This window comes from Mustelus asterias, chromosome 18 (genome assembly GCF_964213995.1).
Source record: "Mustelus asterias chromosome 18, sMusAst1.hap1.1, whole genome shotgun sequence".
Lineage (NCBI taxonomy): Eukaryota > Metazoa > Chordata > Chondrichthyes > Carcharhiniformes > Triakidae > Mustelus > Mustelus asterias.
Window position 1 is genome coordinate 57,839,144 of NC_135818.1, and position 21,867 is coordinate 57,861,010.

The 21,867-nt window shown below is 43.8% G+C and overlaps 1 protein-coding gene across 4 annotated transcripts in view; it reads right to left on the reverse strand.

Annotated features, from left to right (window-relative positions):
- Positions 1-16,129, reverse strand: part of LOC144507177 (tumor necrosis factor alpha-induced protein 2-like) — a 41,798-nt gene extending 25,669 nt beyond the window's left edge. Inside the window, exons 1-7 of one of the 4 annotated variants that reach the window (XM_078234026.1) lie at positions 15,886-16,129; positions 13,624-13,729; positions 12,199-12,342; positions 4,567-5,212; positions 3,182-3,293; positions 2,867-2,989; positions 520-620 (exon numbers count right to left, since the gene is read on the reverse strand). In XM_078234026.1, coding sequence (XP_078090152.1) covers positions 520-620; positions 2,867-2,989; positions 3,182-3,293; positions 4,567-5,212; positions 12,199-12,342; positions 13,624-13,648 — 1,151 coding nt within the window. In that variant the 5' untranslated portion in view covers positions 13,649-13,729; positions 15,886-16,129. Of the gene's footprint in view, positions 1-519; positions 621-2,866; positions 2,990-3,181; positions 3,294-4,566; positions 5,213-12,198; positions 12,343-13,623; positions 13,730-15,458; positions 15,519-15,749 lie in introns of those variants that run through there. The other 3 variants (XM_078234028.1, XM_078234027.1, XM_078234025.1) reach the window with 3 other exon arrangements.
- Positions 16,130-21,867: the final 5,738 nt, after the last annotated feature.

The window sequence follows — 21,867 nt, forward strand, 5'->3', positions numbered from 1 at the left end:
AAAGATTGAAAAGGTGCAGAGGAGATTTACAAGGATGTTGCCTGGATTGAGTGGCATGCCTTATGAGGATAGGCTGAGGGAGCTCGGTCTTTTCTCCTTGGAGAGACGAAGGATGAGAGGAGACCTAATAGAGGTATATAAGATGTTGAGAGGCATAGATCGAGTGGACTCTCAGAGGCTTTTTCCCAGGGTGGAAATGGCTGCTATGAGAGGACACAGGTTTAAGGTGCTGGGGGGTAGGTACAAGGGAAATGTTAGGGGGAAGTTTTTCACACAGAGGGTGGTGGACGAGTGGAATCGGCTGCCGTCAGTGGTGGTGGAGGCAAACTCAATAGGGTCTTTTAAGAGACTCCTGGATGAGTACATGGGACTTAATAGGATGGAGGGTTATAGGTAGGCCTGAAAGGAAGGGATATGTTTGGCACAACTTGTGGGGCCGAAGGGCCTGTTTTGTCCTGTAGTTTTTCTATGTTTCTAATAGCTTGGAACATTATTTACATTTCACGGGGTTTACAGTACCTTTCCAGGAAATAATTTGTCTCCTCGAGCATGATGTTTAGTGCTTGTTCACCCAGTTCACAAGTGAGATTTGTGGCGTCTTGAACTGCTCCATTAATTATCTGACAGATAAGAGAAAAATATTCAGCAAACACTTGGTGAGTAAAACGTAGCAAAAGGTTTAATCCCTCAGAAGCAGTAAATCAACGTGGTAAAATTGTCACGGGTTGATGAAATTTAAACAGAACCGCGATGCAGTTTGGGGATAGATAAATGTCAAAGGAATAAAGGTGAAAGTTACACAAAATACTGATTTGTTAATGCTTTTTTATCGCTATAAACGGCATCTGTAAATGGAAAGAAAGTGATTTAATACCAATTTTCCCAATTTTCAGATTACTGAATCACAAAACTTTTCTTTCATAGCTGGGAAGAAAGTTGACATCTATCCAAAAACAATTTTATGGCCTCACTGCTGACTATTGTGGTATTCACTGAGATTAGTTTGAATAGTTACCTCAACTGACTTTCTGACGAGCAGCAGAATATTGTTTATAACACCCCAATCCACAGCACCTACTGGCACCAAAGCAACAATCATGATCGCAGTTGCCTCAAAAGTAACTGCTGCCATGGCAAATAAAAAATGTGACACTGATTGAGTAGGAGGGCACCATTGTGAAGTTAGGTCATGTCGTTAGGAAAGGGCAGTGGGGGGTTTGAAACAAAAACAGAAAATGCTGGAAAATCTCAGCAGGTCTGATAGCATCTGTGAGGAGAGAATAGAGCCAACGTTTCGAGTCTAAATGACCCTTCGTCATGAAAGGTCATCTAGGCTTGAAACGTTGGCTCTATTCTCTCCCCACAATTGCTGTCAGACCTGCTGAGATTTTCTAGCATTTCCTGTTTTTGTTTCAGATTCCAGCATCCACAGTATTTGGCTTTTATCTCAGTGGGAATTTTGTTCTGCTTCTACTCATATTGTGCTTGGCATGGGATTGCTTGGCAGAAAGCGTTTCATTCTCCAGCCCTGACATTCCTCACTAGGCCAATTATACCCCCCCCCCCACCATCCCAACAAAACATGTAAATTATTACAGATTTAACATTCTAACAACATTAAAAGAACACATTGCATCTACTGAAACAATGGTGGAATTTAATTGCAGCAAAAGGGGATCATGCCCATCGATTCCATTCCACCCATGTTTTATTTTTAAAAATTCATTCATGGGACATGGGCATTGCTGACTGACCAGCATTTATTGCCCATTCCTAGTGGCCCTTGAAGGGCAGTTGAGAGTCAACCACATTGCTGTGGCTCTGGAGTCACCTGTAGGCCAGACCAGGTAAGGACGGCAGATTTCCTTCCCTATAGAACATCAATGAACCAGATGGGTTTTTCCGAAAATCGACAATGGTTTCATGGTCATCAGTAGATTCTTAATTCCAGATTTTTTTTTATTGAATTCAACCTCCAACACCTGCCATGGCGGGATTTGAACTCAGGTTTGCAGAACATTAGTTGAGTTTCTGGATTAATAGTCTAGCGAGAATACCACCAGGCCCTCACCTCTCCTTCACATGGTCTATCGCCAGCAATGCCCTCTCCTTCCTTGACTTCTCTGTCTCCATTTCTGGCATAGACTAACTGCCAATATTCATTGCTTGCGAGGTTTTACACAATCACCATTATAATTAATTTAGAAATGATTTAACTCACTTGATTCTTACAAAATCTCCACTATCCAATGCATCTCCATTTCAGCAAATCACAAAATAACAATGAAGTGAGAGATTCTAAGACCTCTACAGTTGTACTTTGGTTATTTTACAAAATTAGATGGTAGAAAGGAAATTCATGACCATGTATCGATGTGATGCTTATAGAAGGTAGCCATGATGTGGAGATGTCGGTGTTGGATAGGGGTGGGCACAGCAAGAAGTCTCACAACACCAGGTTAAAGTCCAAAAGGTTTATTTAGAATCACAAGCTACCAGAGCACTGCTCCTTCGTCACTCACCTGATGAAGGAGCAGCACTCTGAAAGCTCGTGATTCCAAATAAACCTGTTGGACTTCAACCTGGTGTTGTGAGACTTCTTAATATGCTTATAGAAGTGTAAAAGATCACAGCTATATGGGTATGAAGTAACTCATGCTTAAAATTCCACAATTCCTTTGCTTTTTGTTTGATTCACTGTCACCATGGGGAAAAACATTTGGAAATGCCACTATATTTTGTAAATTAGCGGTAAGATTTCTGCTCCCAGCCTTTATCTTGCTTGGGACAACAAATTTTGTTGCAACAGTGAAATGTAAAAGAAATAGGCATGTCCTGTTTTGGAAATGAGTTCTGTTGTAGGTACCTGAATTATGTCAATAGGTAACTCGCTGTGGTAACAATCGTTCAGCACCAAAGGCTCTTCTTCGCTCCTCCAACTCTCCTCTTCTATATGCAAACTTTTAATCATGTGTTTTTTGGCATCCGACTAAAATGCAAAAATAAATGAAGAAGAGCGTTACCCGTAAAAAACTTAGCTTGTACAAAAGTCATCCACAGAATACTGCGGCAAAAAATGCTTGTGATGGAATGGCCACTAAGGCCTATGAGTCATCATAATGTTACTCAAGAATACTTTTGAACACATTTCAAAAGAAGTAAGTAAGTGATAATCACTTACCTGTAAAACTGAAAAGTACTCATTTTTCAACTGGCTGACTGTCCCTTCTGGGAGCAGGGTGTTCAACAGTTGCTGCCTTGCATCTTCAGATGGCATGACAGCATTCATTAAGCTAAACAAGTAAAGAGAAATGATCGATTTCACTCATCTGATATGAGTTGTGATAAACATGAAATTAAATCCATCTTTCAATTTTTGCTTTCCATTTTTTTATACCCTAAACACTATCGAAAGAAATAACGCCAACAAACATACAGGGTGGAATTTAAAGCCCTCCCCTGTAGTGTGCTTGGTGGCAGGGACATTTAATTGGGTGGGGATTTCTGCCCAGGTTAAGTCCATGATGGATAGCGTTCCTGTCCCACCGCCAATTGAGTCCCTTGAGTGAGAAAGTAATGCCCACTTAAGAGCCTCTTCCTACTGATGCAGGTATTCAACCAGTGGTGGACAGGGAAACCACCATGTAAGGAGCTGACAACAAAAAAAAAACCCTTTAGTGTTACTTGAGAGTTTCTGGGGTGAGATGGTCATCTGGTGGCACAGGCAATAATGCAGCAGCATTTTGTGTAATGGAATTGTCAGTTTTTCACTCTGACTTACAATTCTTGGTGGCAGGGTGGCACAGTGGTTAACACTGCTGCCTCCCAACACCAGGGACCTGGGTTCAATTGCCATCTTGGGTCACTGTTTGTGTGGAGTTTGCACATTCTCCCCCTGTCTGTGTGGGTTTCCTCCGGGTGCTCCAGATTCCTCCCACAGTCCAAAGATGTGCGGGTTAGGTTGATTGGCTATGCTAAATTGCCCCTTGGTGTCAGGGGATTAGCAGGGTAAATACGTGGGTTTACAGGGATAGGGCTGGGATTGTTGCTGGTGCAGGCTCGATGGGCTGAATGGCCTCTTTCTGCACTGTAGGGATTCAATGATTCCATGATTTTATGATTCTTTAGATAGAGTTACAGGCAGTCTGGAATGCTGCAAAGTGTAAGGTGCTTCTTCATAAGAAAGACAGGAAAACAAAAGGACAGGCATCCAGGTTAATGTAAGCACATATAAAATGCTGGTTATACAGGAGTGCTTACACAGGCTATATGGATAGAGAACTCTGTGTATATAAGGGGAATGAAATTGAAGGGAAGAGCAATTTACTGAAAATGTGCAATAATAAATCAAGGTAGTTAAAAACTTCAAAATGAATAATCAAGGTCATTGACCTTGCTCAAGCACAGTGAGAGAGGAAGTGTTGTTGGTTGACAACGCTTTTCCTTTATATTTCTTTGGTGCAAAAAGAGATGGACAAATGAGAATTTTCTGACCTTAACAGTAATATAGATTTGCCACGGGGATTAAGATAATAATATTGTAAACACAAAACCATACTAACTTACTGTGGATAACAATTGTAAATCCAATACAGAAGTGGATAAACTTCTTTTCCTTTAAGTCCACTTTCTGCGAATGATGCAAAGTGAGAAGAAACCTTTTTATGATAGCATTCAGCATACTTTGCACATATGTTATATTCCTGGGGATAACATGGTTTAATGAGGTTCACAACAGTGTCTAAATCTGCTTTGAGCTGGCTACGAAGCTGCGTTAAACACTGTGTGAGCCACTCAGCTTTGTTGTCATCAGATCCGCTGGGAAGTTCGCCTATTCTTTCATTCACAGAGTCCTGCAAAATGCTCAGCCATTTCGTGCCCCATTGTCTTGGCCTGGCCTCTGGAATGCTTCCCGATTTTTCCTTTTCTTCTAGGTATGTTTGATCTGCTTTTTCTTCTTGGAGTTTCACTTGCACCACCATTTTCAGGAGATTTGGTTGTTCTTTGGAAATGTTCATTGATTCTTTCACCACTGTGAAGATCTCAGCACTGAGCAGCTCATACAGCGAATCAACCTCTTTCTTTCCCTTGTTGGTGCTTTCTTCATTTGTGCCCTTGGCATCATTGGTGTATCGCTCATACTCCAACTTGAGGAGGTGCCGGTCAGCCTTAAAATATCTTTTTTGTTCAATAAGTTCTTTGATGTCTTTTTCTAGGTGGAAGAAAGTTGTTGTTAGTAATCAGCTAAGATAGACCAGGAGTTCTGCTTGGATGACAATTGGAAATGTCATAGAAAAATCATAGAATCCCTACCGTGCAAAAGGAAGGAATCGGCTCATCAAGCCTGCACTGACAACAATCCCACCCTGGCCCTACCCCCATAACCCCACAGTATTTACCTTGCTAATCCCCCTGGCACTAAGGGGAAATTTAGCATGGTCAGTCAACCTAACCCACACATCTTTGGAGAGCGTGAGGAAACCGGAGCATCCAGACCATTCTTGATTAATAAGGGAATCGGGGGGTATGGGGAAAAGGCAGGAGAATGTGGATGAGAAAAATATCAGCCATGATTGAATGGCAGAGCAGACTCGATGGGCTGAGTGACCTAATTCGGCTCCTATGTCTTATGGTCTTATGGAGGAAACGCACGCTGGCACAGGGAGAATGTGCAAAGTCCACACAGTCACCTAAGGACAGTATCAAACCCATGCCCCTGGCACTGTGAGGCAGCAGAGCTAACCACTAAGTGGCCCAATAATAAAAAGACTGTGAACTAAAACTAGCTTCCAGTCAATGTTTTGCCTGTTAATGGAACCATCACTGCACAAATATTCATCAACTTTAAACGCTACCAAATTTTAGGGTTCTATGTCAGCCTGAATGAACATTTTAGGATTTTACCATAGCTATCTTTTGTACATGGTCCAGTCTGCATATCTGTCTGCTGAGTGAGACAGTTAAATATAGGCTGTGATAGCTCAAATTGCTAGTCTTGTGAGGAGAATGTGTTGATAAAGGCCTGGTGTTGGCTAGGCTGAGTGGTTACAGCGTTCCCCTTGTTTTAAAAATCATCACAGTTCAAGGTTTCTCTTTCGGCTTGAAAGAAATAAACAAAAGTTTGGAAGGCTACAGTTTGAGTTTGCCATGGTTTCTTTACCTTGACATCTGTCAAACAGGAAACCATGTCTTTGAACTGAATTTAAATTTGCTAACGTTGAGATTAATCAACCATATCAAGTACCACTGAGGGCCCCGTTGGTAAAAATAAGAATGTGGAATCTAGATATTTTAATTTAAAAGGGTTTTGCACCTCAAAGCTCCTCAAAGTCACAAAGTTTAAGTAAACATATTCAGGGTGGCACAGTGTTAGCACTGCTCCCAGCTTGGGTTGCTGTCTGTGTGGAGTTTGCACATTCTCCCCATGTTTGTGTGGGATTCCTCTGGGTGCTCTGGTTTCCACCCACAGTCTGAAAGACGTGCTGGTTGGGTGCATTGGCTGTGCTAAATTCTCCCTCAGTGTACCTGAACAGACCCTGGAGTGTGGTGACTAGGGGATTTTCACAGTATGTTTATTGCAGTGTTAATGTAAGTCTCCTTGCGACACTAATACATAAACTTAAAAAATACATTCTTCATTTTTAAAAGTAGACTCTTGTACCATCAGTTCATTGGTGGAGACGGCAATATTCCTTCGCTGACAAGAAACATACTCAATTATTAAGGATTGAATCTCAATAACATTAAGCTTGGAAAATGTAACTTATCTATGTTGCAAATTTGATTTTAACCTGTTTTAATACCGCTAAAACTGAAATAAATGCACTGTTACAAACTTTCAGCAATGTTCTAAATACTACGGTGACATCTATTAATCATTTTGAAAATGAACAAAGGTTTAGGAGGGGGAGGTGGATTTTTGAAAAGTCTTGGGGGGCGATTTTCCGCCCATGGGGGCAGGATCGGTGACAGGAGTGTGGGAGTTTAGGCTGGTGGGATTTCCTGTTTGCGATTGTCCTTGCCCCCTTGCTAATGACGTAACGGGAATCCCGATGTTCAATGTCGGGACACATTTAAACATCATCATCATCAAGCCTTTAGCCTGATAATCCCCCACACCCCACCATCCGAATTGGATTGTCCACTTACATGAGTGCACAATGACCTGAATCAGGACAGGTCTCCCAGGGTGTACACCTGGCCAACAGAACCCACCGGAGGAGTTCAGGGGGGAGGTGTCATGCATGGGCACTGGTCGGGCAGAGGGGCAGTGCCAGTGGCAAAGGTGTGTTCCTTGAGTGGTCGGGGAGGAGATGTTCCATGGGGTAGTGTTCTGTGGGGTGGATGTTCCATGGGGTGGATGTTCCGTGGAGGGGTTCCATTGGGGGAGGGGGGGGTCGGTGTTTAGGGTGGAGTTTCTATTTTTAATTCCTTGTCAGACATGCTCTGATCTTCAAAACCAACCCGCCCTGCCAGCTTGGCGTCGTGGAACCCGCCCTTCATTTTCTTTTGAAGATACAGTGGGGAAATCCCCACTGGGGATTTGGGGCTGGCAGCTTCCTCGCTACTTTTCCCACCCGTTGTGCCACTCTGCCTATTTTTGGAAAAGTTCCACCCGTTACCTCTATTTTTGTAACTTGCCAAAGTTAAGGCGGGATTTCCCCTCCTCCACCCCCGTTCCTGCGGTCTGTTTTGCGGCAGAGGAGCTGGTGTACTATTGACCGGTCAACCAATTTTTCCGTGCTAGCACTCTCCGCTGCCGTGGAACCTACCACGGGGGTCACCATCGGCGGGTCTGGAAGATCCCGCTGGCGGGAAGTGCCAGTAAATTTGGGTGTTAGTGTGACAGTAATGGCCTCTGAAAGGGAGTCAGTAGATTTGCCACCCACTCTGCATGGCTGGAACGCTTGTTCCAGGTGGAAGATGGCTATGCTAATATCGTACCATTGCATCTATCCAACTCCAATTTGGTATTGCATTCTCTGACAAGTTTCACTGTAGTAGAGCTCTTAGACAGATCCAGATTAAATTATTCTCATGGAGGCAGGAGGAACAGAAGATCTGCTGTGGGTGCTACAAACATAATCTGGCTCATTGCTCCGATCGTAGCTGGCCACTTTAGGGGGTACACCAAGAGGGTCATGTGATCTGATCACCCAATGGAGAACAAGCGTGCGGATCTTGGTGCAGAGTGTGAGCTTTAGTGATAATATCGTGAAAGTACTCTGTATATTTATCTGCTTGTAAAAACCCATTATAGTTCATTAAACTGACTGGTTGCCTATCCTTCCAATTACTACAGCTCCCACACCAGCAATTTCAACATCATCTCCCAAACTCCACTCCCAGCCTCATTTAACTGTTTCCGTAACTCAGCAGCTTTTGACCCACCTGATGCAGGATCAGTTTGACACTGCCAAGCCGCTGAGTCGAGATGGCCTGCTGTCTGCTACGCCCTGTTTCCTGAGATGACTTTGGCGGGCATCCTCTGGAGGACCGGGACCTGGAAGGCCCCGACCAACTTTCAGGCAGCACAGGTGTAGTCTTTCCACCCTCTGCAGTGTGCGAGGCTGGAGCTGTGACAGTAACAGCCAGAGGGAGTTAGATGGGCTGGACACCCCCAAGCTCTCCTGGGTGTAAGACCTTGGACTGGGCACCTGCTGATCCTCCTCCCATTGGGTGCTCGTGGGCCCCTGGGTCAGTCCATGGGATGGAGGAGCAGCTGGGGTGAGATCCAGGAACCCTGCCATCCTCTGATGCTGGCACTCGCGGATGCCCAAGGTTCCTACACCATGCAGTTGATTCCCTGAACCATGCAGTTCATGGTCTGAAACATGCAGTGGACATCCCCCACCTTGGAGTGAATGTCCTGCGTCAAGGTCCCCACTGCGGATGTCGCTGTCATAATGTTGGCCAGTTTGCCACCGATTGTCAGCATGATCTCCTCAGACAGAAGGTGCTGGGACTCTTCCAGTTGGCTTTGCAATCTGAGGAGTGAAGCTAACATTCATTCCTGATTGTTCCCGACTTTGCCTTTGTATTTCCGGCAGCTGAGGGACGACTGAGTCCAGAGGCATTTCATCTGAATGGGGCTCAGCAGAGCCTGAGACTCCAGCATTCCTCTGAGTGTGGGATCCCATGCCTGTTGTGGATCATCATCTGTGAGTGACCCAGAAGCCCTACTGCGCATGCCCACCGAGGTGTGACTCTGTGCTGGTGTAGGGTGCGGGGGACAGCTGTGACACCTTCCATGTGGATGACCGAAAACTCATTGTCGGAGAAGTTCTGCTCCATGGTCTCCAACACCCTACTGGAGGATGGGCTGGGCTGCTCGACTGATTTAACTGCAGGGGAAGGGAGATGGTATTCGTGCATGGCAGGGGTATAAGGATAGGAGAGACATAACTCATGTGAGGCTGGCAGGATAGATGAATGTCTTGAGGGTCCTCAATTTTTCCTCTGCTGCCCACCTCGCCCTCAGTGCAGGAGCAGTCCTGTTCTTCCCAGCAAGCTCCAGGGCTCGCTCCTCAAATTGAGTGAGGATTTTAAATTGGGCATAGCCCCATTCCTTTCTTTTGTGAGGCAGCTTGTCCTGTAAGGAGACAGATGGCGAGAGTGTAAACAGGATATGTGATGGGTCAGATGGTAGGGACACCTGGCATGCATAATTGGTGAGTGGGAGCTATGATGCGATAGGAGAAGAGCCACAGGAAAGATAAGGAGACATGTGGGAAGGTGAGTGTCGGGGCCTGGTGGGGTGGCTGTGAGTGAGCTTCCAGTGGAAGAGTGATGGGTGCGTGAGTGGGTGGGTGTTGAGAGATGGGAAGAATGACTTACCCTGGCTGCACAAAGTGGGTCATTCATCTTCTTCTGACACTGGATGCCTGTCCCCTTGTGCAGTGAGCTTGCACTTGTCAGTGTTGCCACAGCCTCCCATGCCAGGTTGGTGACCTTACTTGTTGGTCTCTGCCCACCTGAGGGTAGAGGAGGTCCTGCCTCTGCTCCACCCAATCCAGTATTCTGGTCAATGGTCCCTCTGAAAACCTTGGTGCTGTCTTCCTCGCAGTTATCCTCCTGATTGGACTTGGAGTGAATGCGGGGGTGGTGTTTAAATAGAGCATCCCCGATTGAAGAGCTCATATGATAATGGGGCGGGTGAATCAGAGTCAGCACACCATCGGCATGGCATAAAACTCATGCAAAAAAAATTTTTCTTCCTAAGTAACTGAAAATAAGGTGAGATATCTTGCCAACACCACCAGCAGACCACTCTCTGATTTCCTTGTTCAAAACGACACATAGTCAACATAATGGAAAATTCCGGCCCTGTGCTTTAAGGGTTAGATTTCTGTCCGTGTGTCAGGTGTGCAGAGTTGGGAGAATTCCTGGCATTGCTAACTCAACTTCCTAAAATGTCTGACCGATTATCAGATTTTCATTCTGGGGTGGCAGACTATATTAAGGGTTGGGCCAGTTGACCCTGATGAGTGTGGAGGAAGCCCCTGAGGAGGCAAGACTGGACAGGAGACTTGTTCTGTGCACTAGCACTGTACCAGAGTCTTAAAAAAAAGCATAAAGCAGCCTTCCTGCCCTTGCCCCTCACAATTCCCCCCACAAACTCCCCATGCCCCATGCATGCCAACCTATGTGACCCAACTTATGTCCCCACCCAACCCCCATGGCCCTTTATTACCCCATGCCAGCTTAGTGCCAACTTATGTTGATAGAAGGCTTACACCCACCATCCTTTGTCCATATGGTTATGGTACCAACTCACCAAGTACTCACAATGTGCAGTCTTCAGGACCCATGGTGAGATTAAATAAAATAAACATCCAAGTGTCTATTGCAGACTTTATCCTTTTTAAAATGCACTCATTCATAAAAACCATTTAATATTTTTATATTCCTTCAATTACGTTATCCCTTATATTAACAAAATTTTCATTCCATTACACAATCACTAAAACAAGCATTGCATTTCATAGTCCCATTTCAAAGAGTCCATAATGATTGGGACCTGTCAATCAAACTGTGAAATAGCAGATGTGATAAGAGGCAGTCGTGCAGCACTAATTCAGTAATGGTAACCCCAAGGTTCATGTCAGCAGAGTAAAATAGCAAGCAATCATTTGTTTTAACAGTCCAGTCAATATGTTCAAAGAATTAAAGGGCAGGAGTTTTAAATGTTTTGACATCATGAAAGCTCCCTTTAACAGTTCCTTTTGACACTTTTGACAAGTGTTTTGACAGCTCCACTTGACAGTTTATCTTGACAATTGTTTTTGATTGTTCCAATGAGTTTAAGCACTTTTTACACATATTCGTGCCTAGTTTTGGCAATCTCAAAGTGCAGCTTACCCCTTTCAAAGGACAATTTACTTCCCCTAAAGATGACCCTGATCCACATCTAAAGGGGGACCTTACCTCTCCACAGGAACACTGGCTATCCAAATGAATCCACAAAGTTCAGACCTGCTCCTACCAGATCTGAGCTTCACATATGGGGTTTCAGACACTTTTCACACTGTGAAATGCTCACGTGCAAATCCTGACATGGACCCATTCCTGTCCCCATGAAACTAATAAGTGCCATGTTCAGGGGTGGAACTTCGTATTCTGTTCTCTTCCGCCATGTCAGAAAGGCTGTCTGTCATGGTGAAAATCCAAAACCTTAATGCCTACAATGCTGTCCATTATAAACCAATGAGGTAGTCATAGAGTCATACAGTGAAGAAAAGACCCTTCAGCCCATCGAGTCTGCACTGACAAAGTAAAGTAAAATTTATTTATTAGTCACAACTAGGCTTACATCAATACTGCAATGAAGTTACTGGGAAATCCCCTCGTCTCACACTATCACTAAAGGTGCGCTAATCCCATTTTCCTGCAATTGTCCCATATCCTTGAATATTATATTTCAAGTGCTCATCCAATAGAGTTTTGATCAAGTTTAATAGTCGGATAACCAAATATGAACAGATACCTCACTGATAATTTTTCAAAATAATGGAAGCGTATAATTCCAACAAGACATAGGATAATTCCAAATATTTCTCAGCAATGATACATTCCAGCCTTTTTAATTTTTTAGAAGTTGGTGTGGTACCCTGAACCTTCACAACTTTAAAGCTTTAATAGTCACAAAGGTATTTTCAATAGTAATCCTTTCTTTACATGTGAATTAAGAAAGCTTACCTGATAGCAGTTTAACTGAATGCCAGTTTTTGCCGTTGATTTCTAGAATATCCATAGGGTCGTCTGTTGAATCCAATGCATGTTTTGAACTTTTTCCTGGAGGATTGGCTTTCTGTGATGACAGATCATTTTTGTTGTCTCTCGCTGTAATATGATCAAATTTCATAAGACATGAATTAAAACTACTGGCTGTCTTTATAATACATGAAGTTTCAAAACACAAAATAAATTAGAAATTGATCATAAAATGGAGAGTGGGGGAGGAGGAAAGGGATAACTAGTTAATATCTTTCAAACTTTGTTTGAGCTGGCATCATCATTAGCATCCCAAATCTGAGCTAAATACCACTGTCTATTCTCATTTATCTCTTTTAAAAAAAATCTCCGTACACGTGTTGAGGCATCATAGCAGTTATCCTAACCCAGAACCATCAGAGAGAGAGAGAGAGCGAGGTATGGACGAACGAGCACAAAAATATAGTTTGCTCAAAGATTCAGGATTGGAGACAAAACTTGTAATCTTATCAATCAAACATTCTAAACAATCAAACTTTATCCACAATGTGGTGAAACCGGCGTTGGACTGGGGTGGGCACAGTAAGAAGTCTCACAACACCAGGTTCAAGTTCAACAGCTTTTGGAGCAGTGGCAGTACCAAATAAACTTTAACCTGGTGCCGTGAGACTTTTTTACTGAAACTTATCCACAACAGACACTTTTGGTTTTACATTTTCTGTTGCAAAAAAAACGATAAATTTATGTGCTATGGATAAACATACCAAAGTTCACTTAGAATTAAGCAAGGAAATACTGTTAAGACAATGCCATTCACAGTTGGATAAGAACAGTGCATAAAAACCATTTTTCCTTTGTTTGACAAACACAAGAATGATCACACTCTTGTATTTAAATATGCCCTATCTGTTAACAGTATTCAACTTATAAATTTTGTAAAAGAAAATGTTGCCGGAGCGAGGTGACGTCTTGCGAGCTGTCCACAGCATACCCTCTAATTTCATCTTTTACTCTCGTTCTGCACTTTTAAAACTGAATTCTAACTCTTCTAAACTTGTTAATAATGCTCTTTTGAAGTCTCTTACAGATTTGCCCACACTATGTTCTGCACCCTATACTTTCCTTCTCCCCTATGTACTCTGTGAGCGGTATGTTTTGTCTGTATAGCGTGCAAAAAACAATACTTTTCACTGCATAACAATACACGTGACAATAATAAATCGAATCAAATTGCTTTCCTTGCTGAAGGAAGAAATAAACGGAGCGTCCGAGCATTGACTATTTTTGTTGTTCCTGAACAGGAAGGTTGTTAATAATAATCTCATTTAGGGCTTAAAAAGTCTCATATACATTGGTAAAATGAGCCATAAAAGTTGGAGGAGAAAGTGATCGTTTCCCTCAAAAGCTTACCTAAGAGCCTCTTAATTTTCTTCATGATTCCAACCAATGATAGCGAACTTGGCTCAACTTCAGCCTGGAAAACTATAGTCCGAAAGATTTGTACTTTGCTGTAAGCCTAAATGACAAGGGCGCAGAAAAAAGTACTTTTCTGGAATAAATTCAAGCATCATTATAAAAAGATGTCACTTGGGCAGTTTTTCTATCTGGTCAATTTATTTAAGCGTTTAAAAATGTATGAAAATGAACAGCATTGAGGTTCAACAACATAAAAGATAACGACTGCGATGTTGGAGTCAATTCACAGAATCACAGGATCCTACAGTGCAGAAGGAGGCCATTCGGCCTATCGAGTCAACCACAATCCCACCCAAGCCCTATAACACCATGCATTTCGCCCTAGCTAGTCCCCCTGACACTAAGGAGCAATTTAGCATGGCCAATCCACCTAACCCGCACATCTTTGGACCGTGGGAGGAAACTGGAGCACCCAGAGGAAACCCAAACAGACACAGGGAGAATGTGCAGACTCCCTGTGTAATTATACGAATAATTATTTAAATATCCCATGATTTTTTCATTATCTGGTAAATTCCTATCATACTTAAAGTACCGTAAGTATTTCTAACCACAGTTTACACCACGCATATCTGCTTCAACATGGTCAAACACGCAAGACTCTTCACAAGAGTACAATCAGATGAAACTAGGAGATATTAGTTTGGGCAGCACTTCACAGTTTTTAAGAACTCAATCTTGTTTTCTCTTTCTCTCGCCTCAAACATGCCTGCGGGAGGGTGTGGGGCAGGTGAGAAAGTGAGTGCTGGGGTTCCAGCATGTTTCAGGTAGGTACATGTCCCCTGAGACTCTCACTAATTCACTAACCCCCACTCATTCAACTGGACTCTCACAAACTCTCTCACTCTCACTGACTCCTCGGGCACTCACTGTACTTTCTCACTCAATTTCTCACTCAGTCACTCACATTCGCTCATTCTCACTTACATTTTTACTGACATAGATACTTACTCCAAACCCACTCGCAACAATCTTTCACTCCAGCGGTCTTTCATTTAAGCACCCATGATCACACTTTCACTCTTAATCATTCTCTTTAACACAATCTCGCAATCACTTCCTCACACTTTCACTCAGAAACTGAACAGTCCTTTTTACAGTCTCGTTCCCTTATTCTCACAGTCACTCACTCACTTCCATATTCACTCATCTGCACTCAAACTCACTCATTTACTCAGACCCCCCCCCCCCCCCTCTCCGCCCCACTCAGTAATCCTTCAGTCGATGGACAGAAAACTCTGAACCCAGAATCCAGAGGGATATCGGGATGCTGGAGGATTGCACTCTTTCCCATTTTCCCCTCACACTTGTCGCTCTCTGCCGTCGTGACCTCCCTGGCTGAAGTTATCTCGGTAAGAAGCCTCACAACACCAGGTTAAAGTCCAACAGGTTTATTTGTTGGACTTTAACCTGGTGTTGTGAGACTTCTTACCGTGTTCACCCCAGTCCAACGCCGGCATCTCCACATCATGAAGTTATCTCACCCTCTTCCCCGGATCCCAGGGACAGAGCTGTACACCCCAACAGAAGACAGATATCAGCCTATCCCCGGAATCATCGCCGCCAATACAGCAGGGAAAGGACAGACAACTATCAGCTCCAGACATTGGGAGGGCGATACCTTACAGGGGGGCGGGGGGAGGCCATTAGTACATAGAATCATTATTGATTTCTGTATATAACAATTCTTGTTCCTTTACTATTAATCCGATTGCACAAAGAACCTTTCTGTCAACTACAAAGAAACTGACCAATTATGTAAATTTAACTTTTCTTATCTGTCGCTTCTTGTTAGCAGGTAAGAAGTTAGAAGACATTATCTGGATGGTTTGGGGTTGCCAATGCTGAAAAGCTCTGGTAATATCTCCCTGACCCGGAACATTCCCTCTGTCTCTCTCTCCACAGATAACTGTCAGACCTGCTAAATATTTGTAGCATTCTCTGTTTCCGGTTTAGGGGTTTGCCTTTTTTCTCCCCACTGATTGTCCTATTTTGAGGTCGGATTTCCATTGTCCCAGTGTGTGTTTATATATATATATATAAATTTTGCAATCACTAACCGATTTACCGACGCCGTTTTCCCAACTCCCCCCCGCAAATCCAGAGCCTAATGAACAAACCGATGGAGGTGAGGAGTCAGGCAGCGCTCACTGACTCTCACCGACTCTCCGCAAGGACGAATCCGCTCATTCCCACCTGTCGGGGGTCTTGTTGCCTTACGGAACGGACAGATGTCGTCCGCAGATTCCGGGAAGTAGCTGGCTTTGGCAGATGAGTTCAGACTGAATCTCCCCGCAGTCTGTTCTATATTTATACCCCGCCACGCTGCAGCAAGGGGTGGAGTTGTAAATCTCTTTACATTGGGAAATTACGCGGGGAATCTGGACATTCCGGCTGGTGATCCCGACAAAAAAAACCTCGCAATGACTCCTTAATAGTAGAATATAAATATTTCAGCGGCAGGGAATCCTTTCTATAGCAGCGATTTCTTCCCAGACTGAAAATCCACAATGTTACACGCGCTGAGCCCCAGGGCAACGCTGTGACTGTTGAAAGCTGTGTTGCTGAAAGCTGTGAATTTGTCTTGATAAAATCCTCTGGTAAACGTGCGTTTTATAATGGGGTTGAGAGGATGGCACCAAAAGAGAAAATGCTGGTGGAAAATCTCAGCAGGCCTGGCAGCATCAAAGCTTTGACAAACGGTCATCTGGCCTCGAAACGTCAGCTCTTTTTCCTCTTTACAGATGCTGCCAGACCTGCTGAGATTTTCCAGTATTTTCTCTCTTGGTTTCAGATTCCAGCATCCGCAGTAATTTGCTTTTATTTATTGAGAGGATGGTAGCTTGCTGCCAGAGGAGATTAGCCGGTTTAAGGGCTTTAATAAGGTGATATTAGCCACAAACCAAACTGCAAAGTGGCCAGATGTAGTCCAACAAAGGGTCAAGAGGAAAAGTTATGTGACACAGTTAGTAACCGCCCCCCCACTCCCCGTCCCGACTATTGAATGACCGTCCCGGTGTGAATAGGTGGGGGTTACCCAGACCCTGTACCTTAAGGATAGAGAACGAGAAGTGGGAACATTACATTGCTCCTTCACTTTGCACTCAAGAATAAGCAGGCGCCTGCCATCTGAAATTCAGGGCCATTCGGGGTCTGTGCTGGCGAACCCAGCGCCATTACCCCTTCTCCATCCCCTGCTAATCATTACCCCCCCCCCCCCCCCGTGTATTTCTTCAATTTCTATTTGCCAGTTATTGATCAGATGGTTATTTTTTGGGGGGCGGCTGACTCAAAGGTAAATTGCTAGAGTTCCATGTCTTTATCCCTCTGAAACTGACCAGTTCAGCACTAAAATTGGAGCAAAATACTGCGGATGCCGGAATCTGAAACTAAAACATAAAATTGCTGACAAACCTCGGCAGATCTGACAGCTTTTGTGCAGAGAGGGAATAGAACTAACGTTTTGGAGTCCTCAGAGATGTGAAAAAGAATCACCCAGACTCAAAACATTGGGGGTGATTGCATCAAAAAAAATTTAAATACCAACTGAGCGTGAAAATGGGAGAGAAACACCCATTTTTCAGCAAGTGAAAAATCCAAATCTTATCACACTTCCAGAAAAGAAATGTGGCAAAATGTGATTCTAACCATTCAGGGGAATTGATGGAGTCGATTTAAGCCTGGAAGCCGGCTGGTGACTGTTAGAGGGCACTATTGTGAATGCGTCTGATTGCCCAGTGCATTATGTACATCACCTCCCTCAACCCCTGATCGCCCCCTGATTGCAGCCGCCCTGATGGTGTCCTCCCCAATTGTGACACTCCCGAGTGTTTGCCAGTCCTTATTCCCATCCCAGCTGATCGCCATCTCAGATTCCCCCTTCCCCTGGTCGCCCTCCCCCATCCACCTGCCAGCGATACTTAATTGCAGCGTGCGTAGTTCTCCATGCACTGCCCGGTGCCCAGTGGGCAGTGCCAGAGTGCCTGGTGGACACTGCCAGGGTCCCACCTCAATCTATCTGAGCTCTGCACCTCAATCTATCACCACTGGGAACTTAGCACCATCTCTATTTTATCCTGTATCCTCCTTTTAATCCAAGACAAATGTATAACGTTTTTGTTTAAAAACATGGATTAAAAATAACTTTTTTTTGTTTAAATGATAGTTATTCTTATTCAACAGCATTCCTCCAGACAGTCCGTGTCACATGCAACGTGACCTGGACAATAGTTAACCTGGATCTGATAAGTGACAAGTAACTGTTTTAGTACCCAAGCAGTACTAAGGGTGGCACACTGGCACATGGTTAGCACTGTTGCCTCACAGCACCAAGGACGCGGGTTCAATTTTGGCCTTGAGTGACTGTGTGGAGTTAGCACGTTCTTCCTGTGTCTATGTGGGTTTCCTCCTGGTGCTCCTGTTTCTCCCACAGTTCAAAGATGTGCAGATTAGGGTGATTGGCCATGGTAAATTGCTCCTTAGTATCAGGAGGACTAGCAGGGTAAATACATGGGGTTACAGGATAGTGCCTGGTTGGGATTGTTATCGGTACAGGCTCGATGGACTGAATGACCTCCTTCTGCACTGTAGGGATTCCAAGATTCCATGAGTTGTGAATGGTACTGAATATTGTGTAATCATCATTCTGACCTTATGATGGAGGGAAGGTCACTGATGAAACAATTGGTGATGGTTAGGTTTCAGACAAGACCCTGAGGAACCCCTGCAGCGATGTTCTGGACTAAGATGATTTGCCTCCAACAACTACAACCATCTTCCTTTTTGCTAGGTATGGTTCCAACTGGTGGAGAACCTTTCTCCTGATTTGCATTGGCTTAAATTTCAAGGCTTTAATCCTTGATCCCGTGCTTGGATAAACGCTGTCTTAATGTCAAAGGGAGTTTCTCTCATCTCATCTCCAGAATTCAGCTCTTTTGTTCATGTTAGGAGCAAGGCTGTATTATGATCTGAAGTGGTGGCCTTGGTGGAAGCCAAACTGAGCACTTATTGCTGAGTAAGCACCATTTAATAGCACTGTCAACTTCCCACACTTTGCTAATATTGCGAGTAGACTGATGAGGCTGTGATTTGCCCTGCTTTTTGTGGACAGGACATCCCTGGGCTATTTTCTACATGGTTGAGTAGATACTAGTTTTGTAGCTATACTGGTATAGATGTGTGGATAGTTTGGAGCACAGTACTACTGCTAGGATATTGTTGGGACCCATGGCTTTTGCAGTAACCAGTGATTTCAGCTGTTTCTTGATGTATTATGGAATGGATTGAATTGGCTGAAGACTGGCATCCATGATGCTAGGGACCTCTTGAGGTGAAGATGGATCAATAACTTGGCATTTCTGGTTGTCTAATTGTCCACCACCATTCATAAATGGATGTGGTAGGATTGCTGATTTTTAATCTGATCTATTAGTTGAGAAATTGATTAGCTTTGTCTATTGCACGTTGATTTCTGTTGTTTAGCCTGCATTTAGTCCTATGTTGTTGCTTCCCCAGGTTTGCAGCGACATGTCCTGAAGACATGAAAGAAATCATAATCTATATAAATTAACCTTTTTTTCACTTATTTGAAAATGAACTTTATGGAACTAAAAGATGTCAGCCACAAGTCACACGATGTCTGGAATTGTAAGCTAACCACTAAGTGATCTGGATTGCACTGGAGAAATGCCCTGACTGTTGCTCACGGAATCTTGCACCTGGGACACTCAAGGTCCATTTCAAAAAAGAATAATTGAAAGGAAGTGGACATTTTTAATATGTTTTTAAGCTTAGCCCTCTAGTGGATTTTGGGGGTCTACCAAGACAATAGTTACCTGGAAAAAAGTCATCAATATGGATAGTTACACTTTCAGAGGGTAATGGATGGGACTTGTAAGCCACCAAACAAAAGTCAGATACAGGTTAAATATTCCTTGATGAATTCATTCTGGAAGGAAGTCACATAACTTTAGTAACCATTTCGAAATCTCAATGTAGAATGGAGAAAGCAGAGACAGAGCAGTTTGCTGATTTATTTCCAACCTGCAGACAGACTGACCCCGAGCAGCGTGTAACAAGTCCTCCTTTAAGCTTGTTTACCTGGAAGCCACTGGTCATCACCTGCCAAAATTGTTGAGTCAATTGTTAGTCAAGGACAGTATTACGGTGGCAGAAAGGACATTTGATGAGGACTCGTCTACTGAGGTCGTTTGGGCTGAGGTTAGAAACAGGAAAGGAGAGGTCACCCTGTTGGGAGTTTTTTATAGACCTCCGAAAAGTTCCAGAGATGTAGAGGAAAAGATTGCAAAGATGATTGCAAAGGTACAGGGGAAATGTTAGGGGGAAGTTTTTCACACAGAGGGTGGTGGGCGAGTGGAATCGGCTGCCGTCAGTGATGGTGGAGGCAAACTCAATAGGGTCTTTTAAGAGACTCCTGGATGAGTACATGGGACTTAATAGGATGAAGGGTTATAGGTAGGCCTAAAAGGTAGGGATATGTTCGGCACAATTTGTGGGGCCGAAGGGCCTGTTTTGTGCTGTAGTTTTCTATGTTTCTATGTTTATGATTCTGGATAGGAGTGAAAGTAACAGGGTAGTTGTACTGGGAGACTTTAACTTTACAAATATTGACTGGAAAAGCTATAGTTCGAGTACTTTAGAGGGGTTGGTTTTTGTCCAATGTGTGCACGAAGGCTTCCTGACGCAGTATGTAGATAGACCAACAAGAGGCGAGGCCACGTTGGATTTGGTACTGGGTAATGAACCAGGCCAGGTGTTAGATTTGGAGGTAAGTGAGCACTTTGGTGACAGTGACCACAATTCGATTACGTTTACCTTAGCAATGGAAAAGGATAGGCATATACCAAAGGGCAAGAGTTATAGCTGGGGGAAAGGAAATTATGATGTGATTAGGCGAGATTTAGCTGGCATAGGTTGGGGAAGGAAACTGCAGGGGATGGGCACAATTGTAATGTGGAGCTTGTTCAAGGAACAGCTACTACGCATCCTTGATAAATATATGTACCTGTCAGGCAGGGAGGAAGCAGACGTGTGAGGGAACCGTGGTTTACTAAGGAGGTTGAATCTCTTGTGAAGAGGAAGAAGGAGACTTATGTTAAGATGAGATGTGAAGGCTCAGTTAGGGCACTTGAGAGTTACAAGTTAGCCAGGAAGGACCTAAAGAAAGAGTTAAGAAGAGCCAGGAGGGGACATGAGAAGTCTTTGGCAGGTAGGATCAAGGAAAACCCTAAAGCTTTCTATAGGTATGTCAGGAGTAAAAGAATGACTAGGGTAAGATTAGGGCCAGTCAAGGACAGTAGTGGGAAGTTGTGCGTGGAGTCTGAAGAGATAGGAGAGGCACTAAATGAATATTTTTCGTCGGTATTCACACTGGAGAGGGACAGTGTTGTCGAGGGGAGTACTGAGATGCTGGCTGTTGGACTGGATGGGATTGATGTTCATAAGGAGGAGGTGTTAGCAATTCTGGAAAGGGTAAAAATAGATAAGTCCCCTGGGCCAGATGGGATTTATCCTAGGATTCTCTGGGAGGCTAGAGAGGAGATTGCAGAGCCTTTGGCTTTGATCTTTGTGTCGTCATTGTCTACAGGAACAGTGCCAGAAGACTGGAGGATAGCAAATGTTGTCCCCTTGTTCAAGAAGGGGAATAGGGACAACCCTGGTAATTATAGACCGGTGAGCCTTACTTCTGTTGTGGGCAAAGTAATGGAAAGGATTATAAGAGATAGGATTGATAATCACCTAGAAAGGAATAATTTGATTAGGGATAGTCAGCACGGTTTTGTGAAGGGTAGGTCGTGCCTCACAAACCTTATTGAGTTCTTTGAGAAGGTGACCAAAGAGGTGGATGAGGGTAAAGCAGTAGATGTGATGTATATGGATTTCAGCAAAGCGTTTGATAAGGTTCCCCATGGTAAGCTTTTGCAGAAAATACGGACACATGGAATTGAGGGTGATTTAGTGGTTTGGATCAGGAATTGGCTAGCTGTAAGAAAACAAAGGGTGGTGGTTGATGGGAAATATTCATCCTGGAGTTCAGTTACTAGTGGTGTACCGCAAGGATCTGTTTTGGGGCCACTGCTGTTTGTCATTTTTATTAATGACCTGGATGAGGGCGTGGAAGGATGGATTAGTAAATTTGTGGATGACACTAAAGTCGGT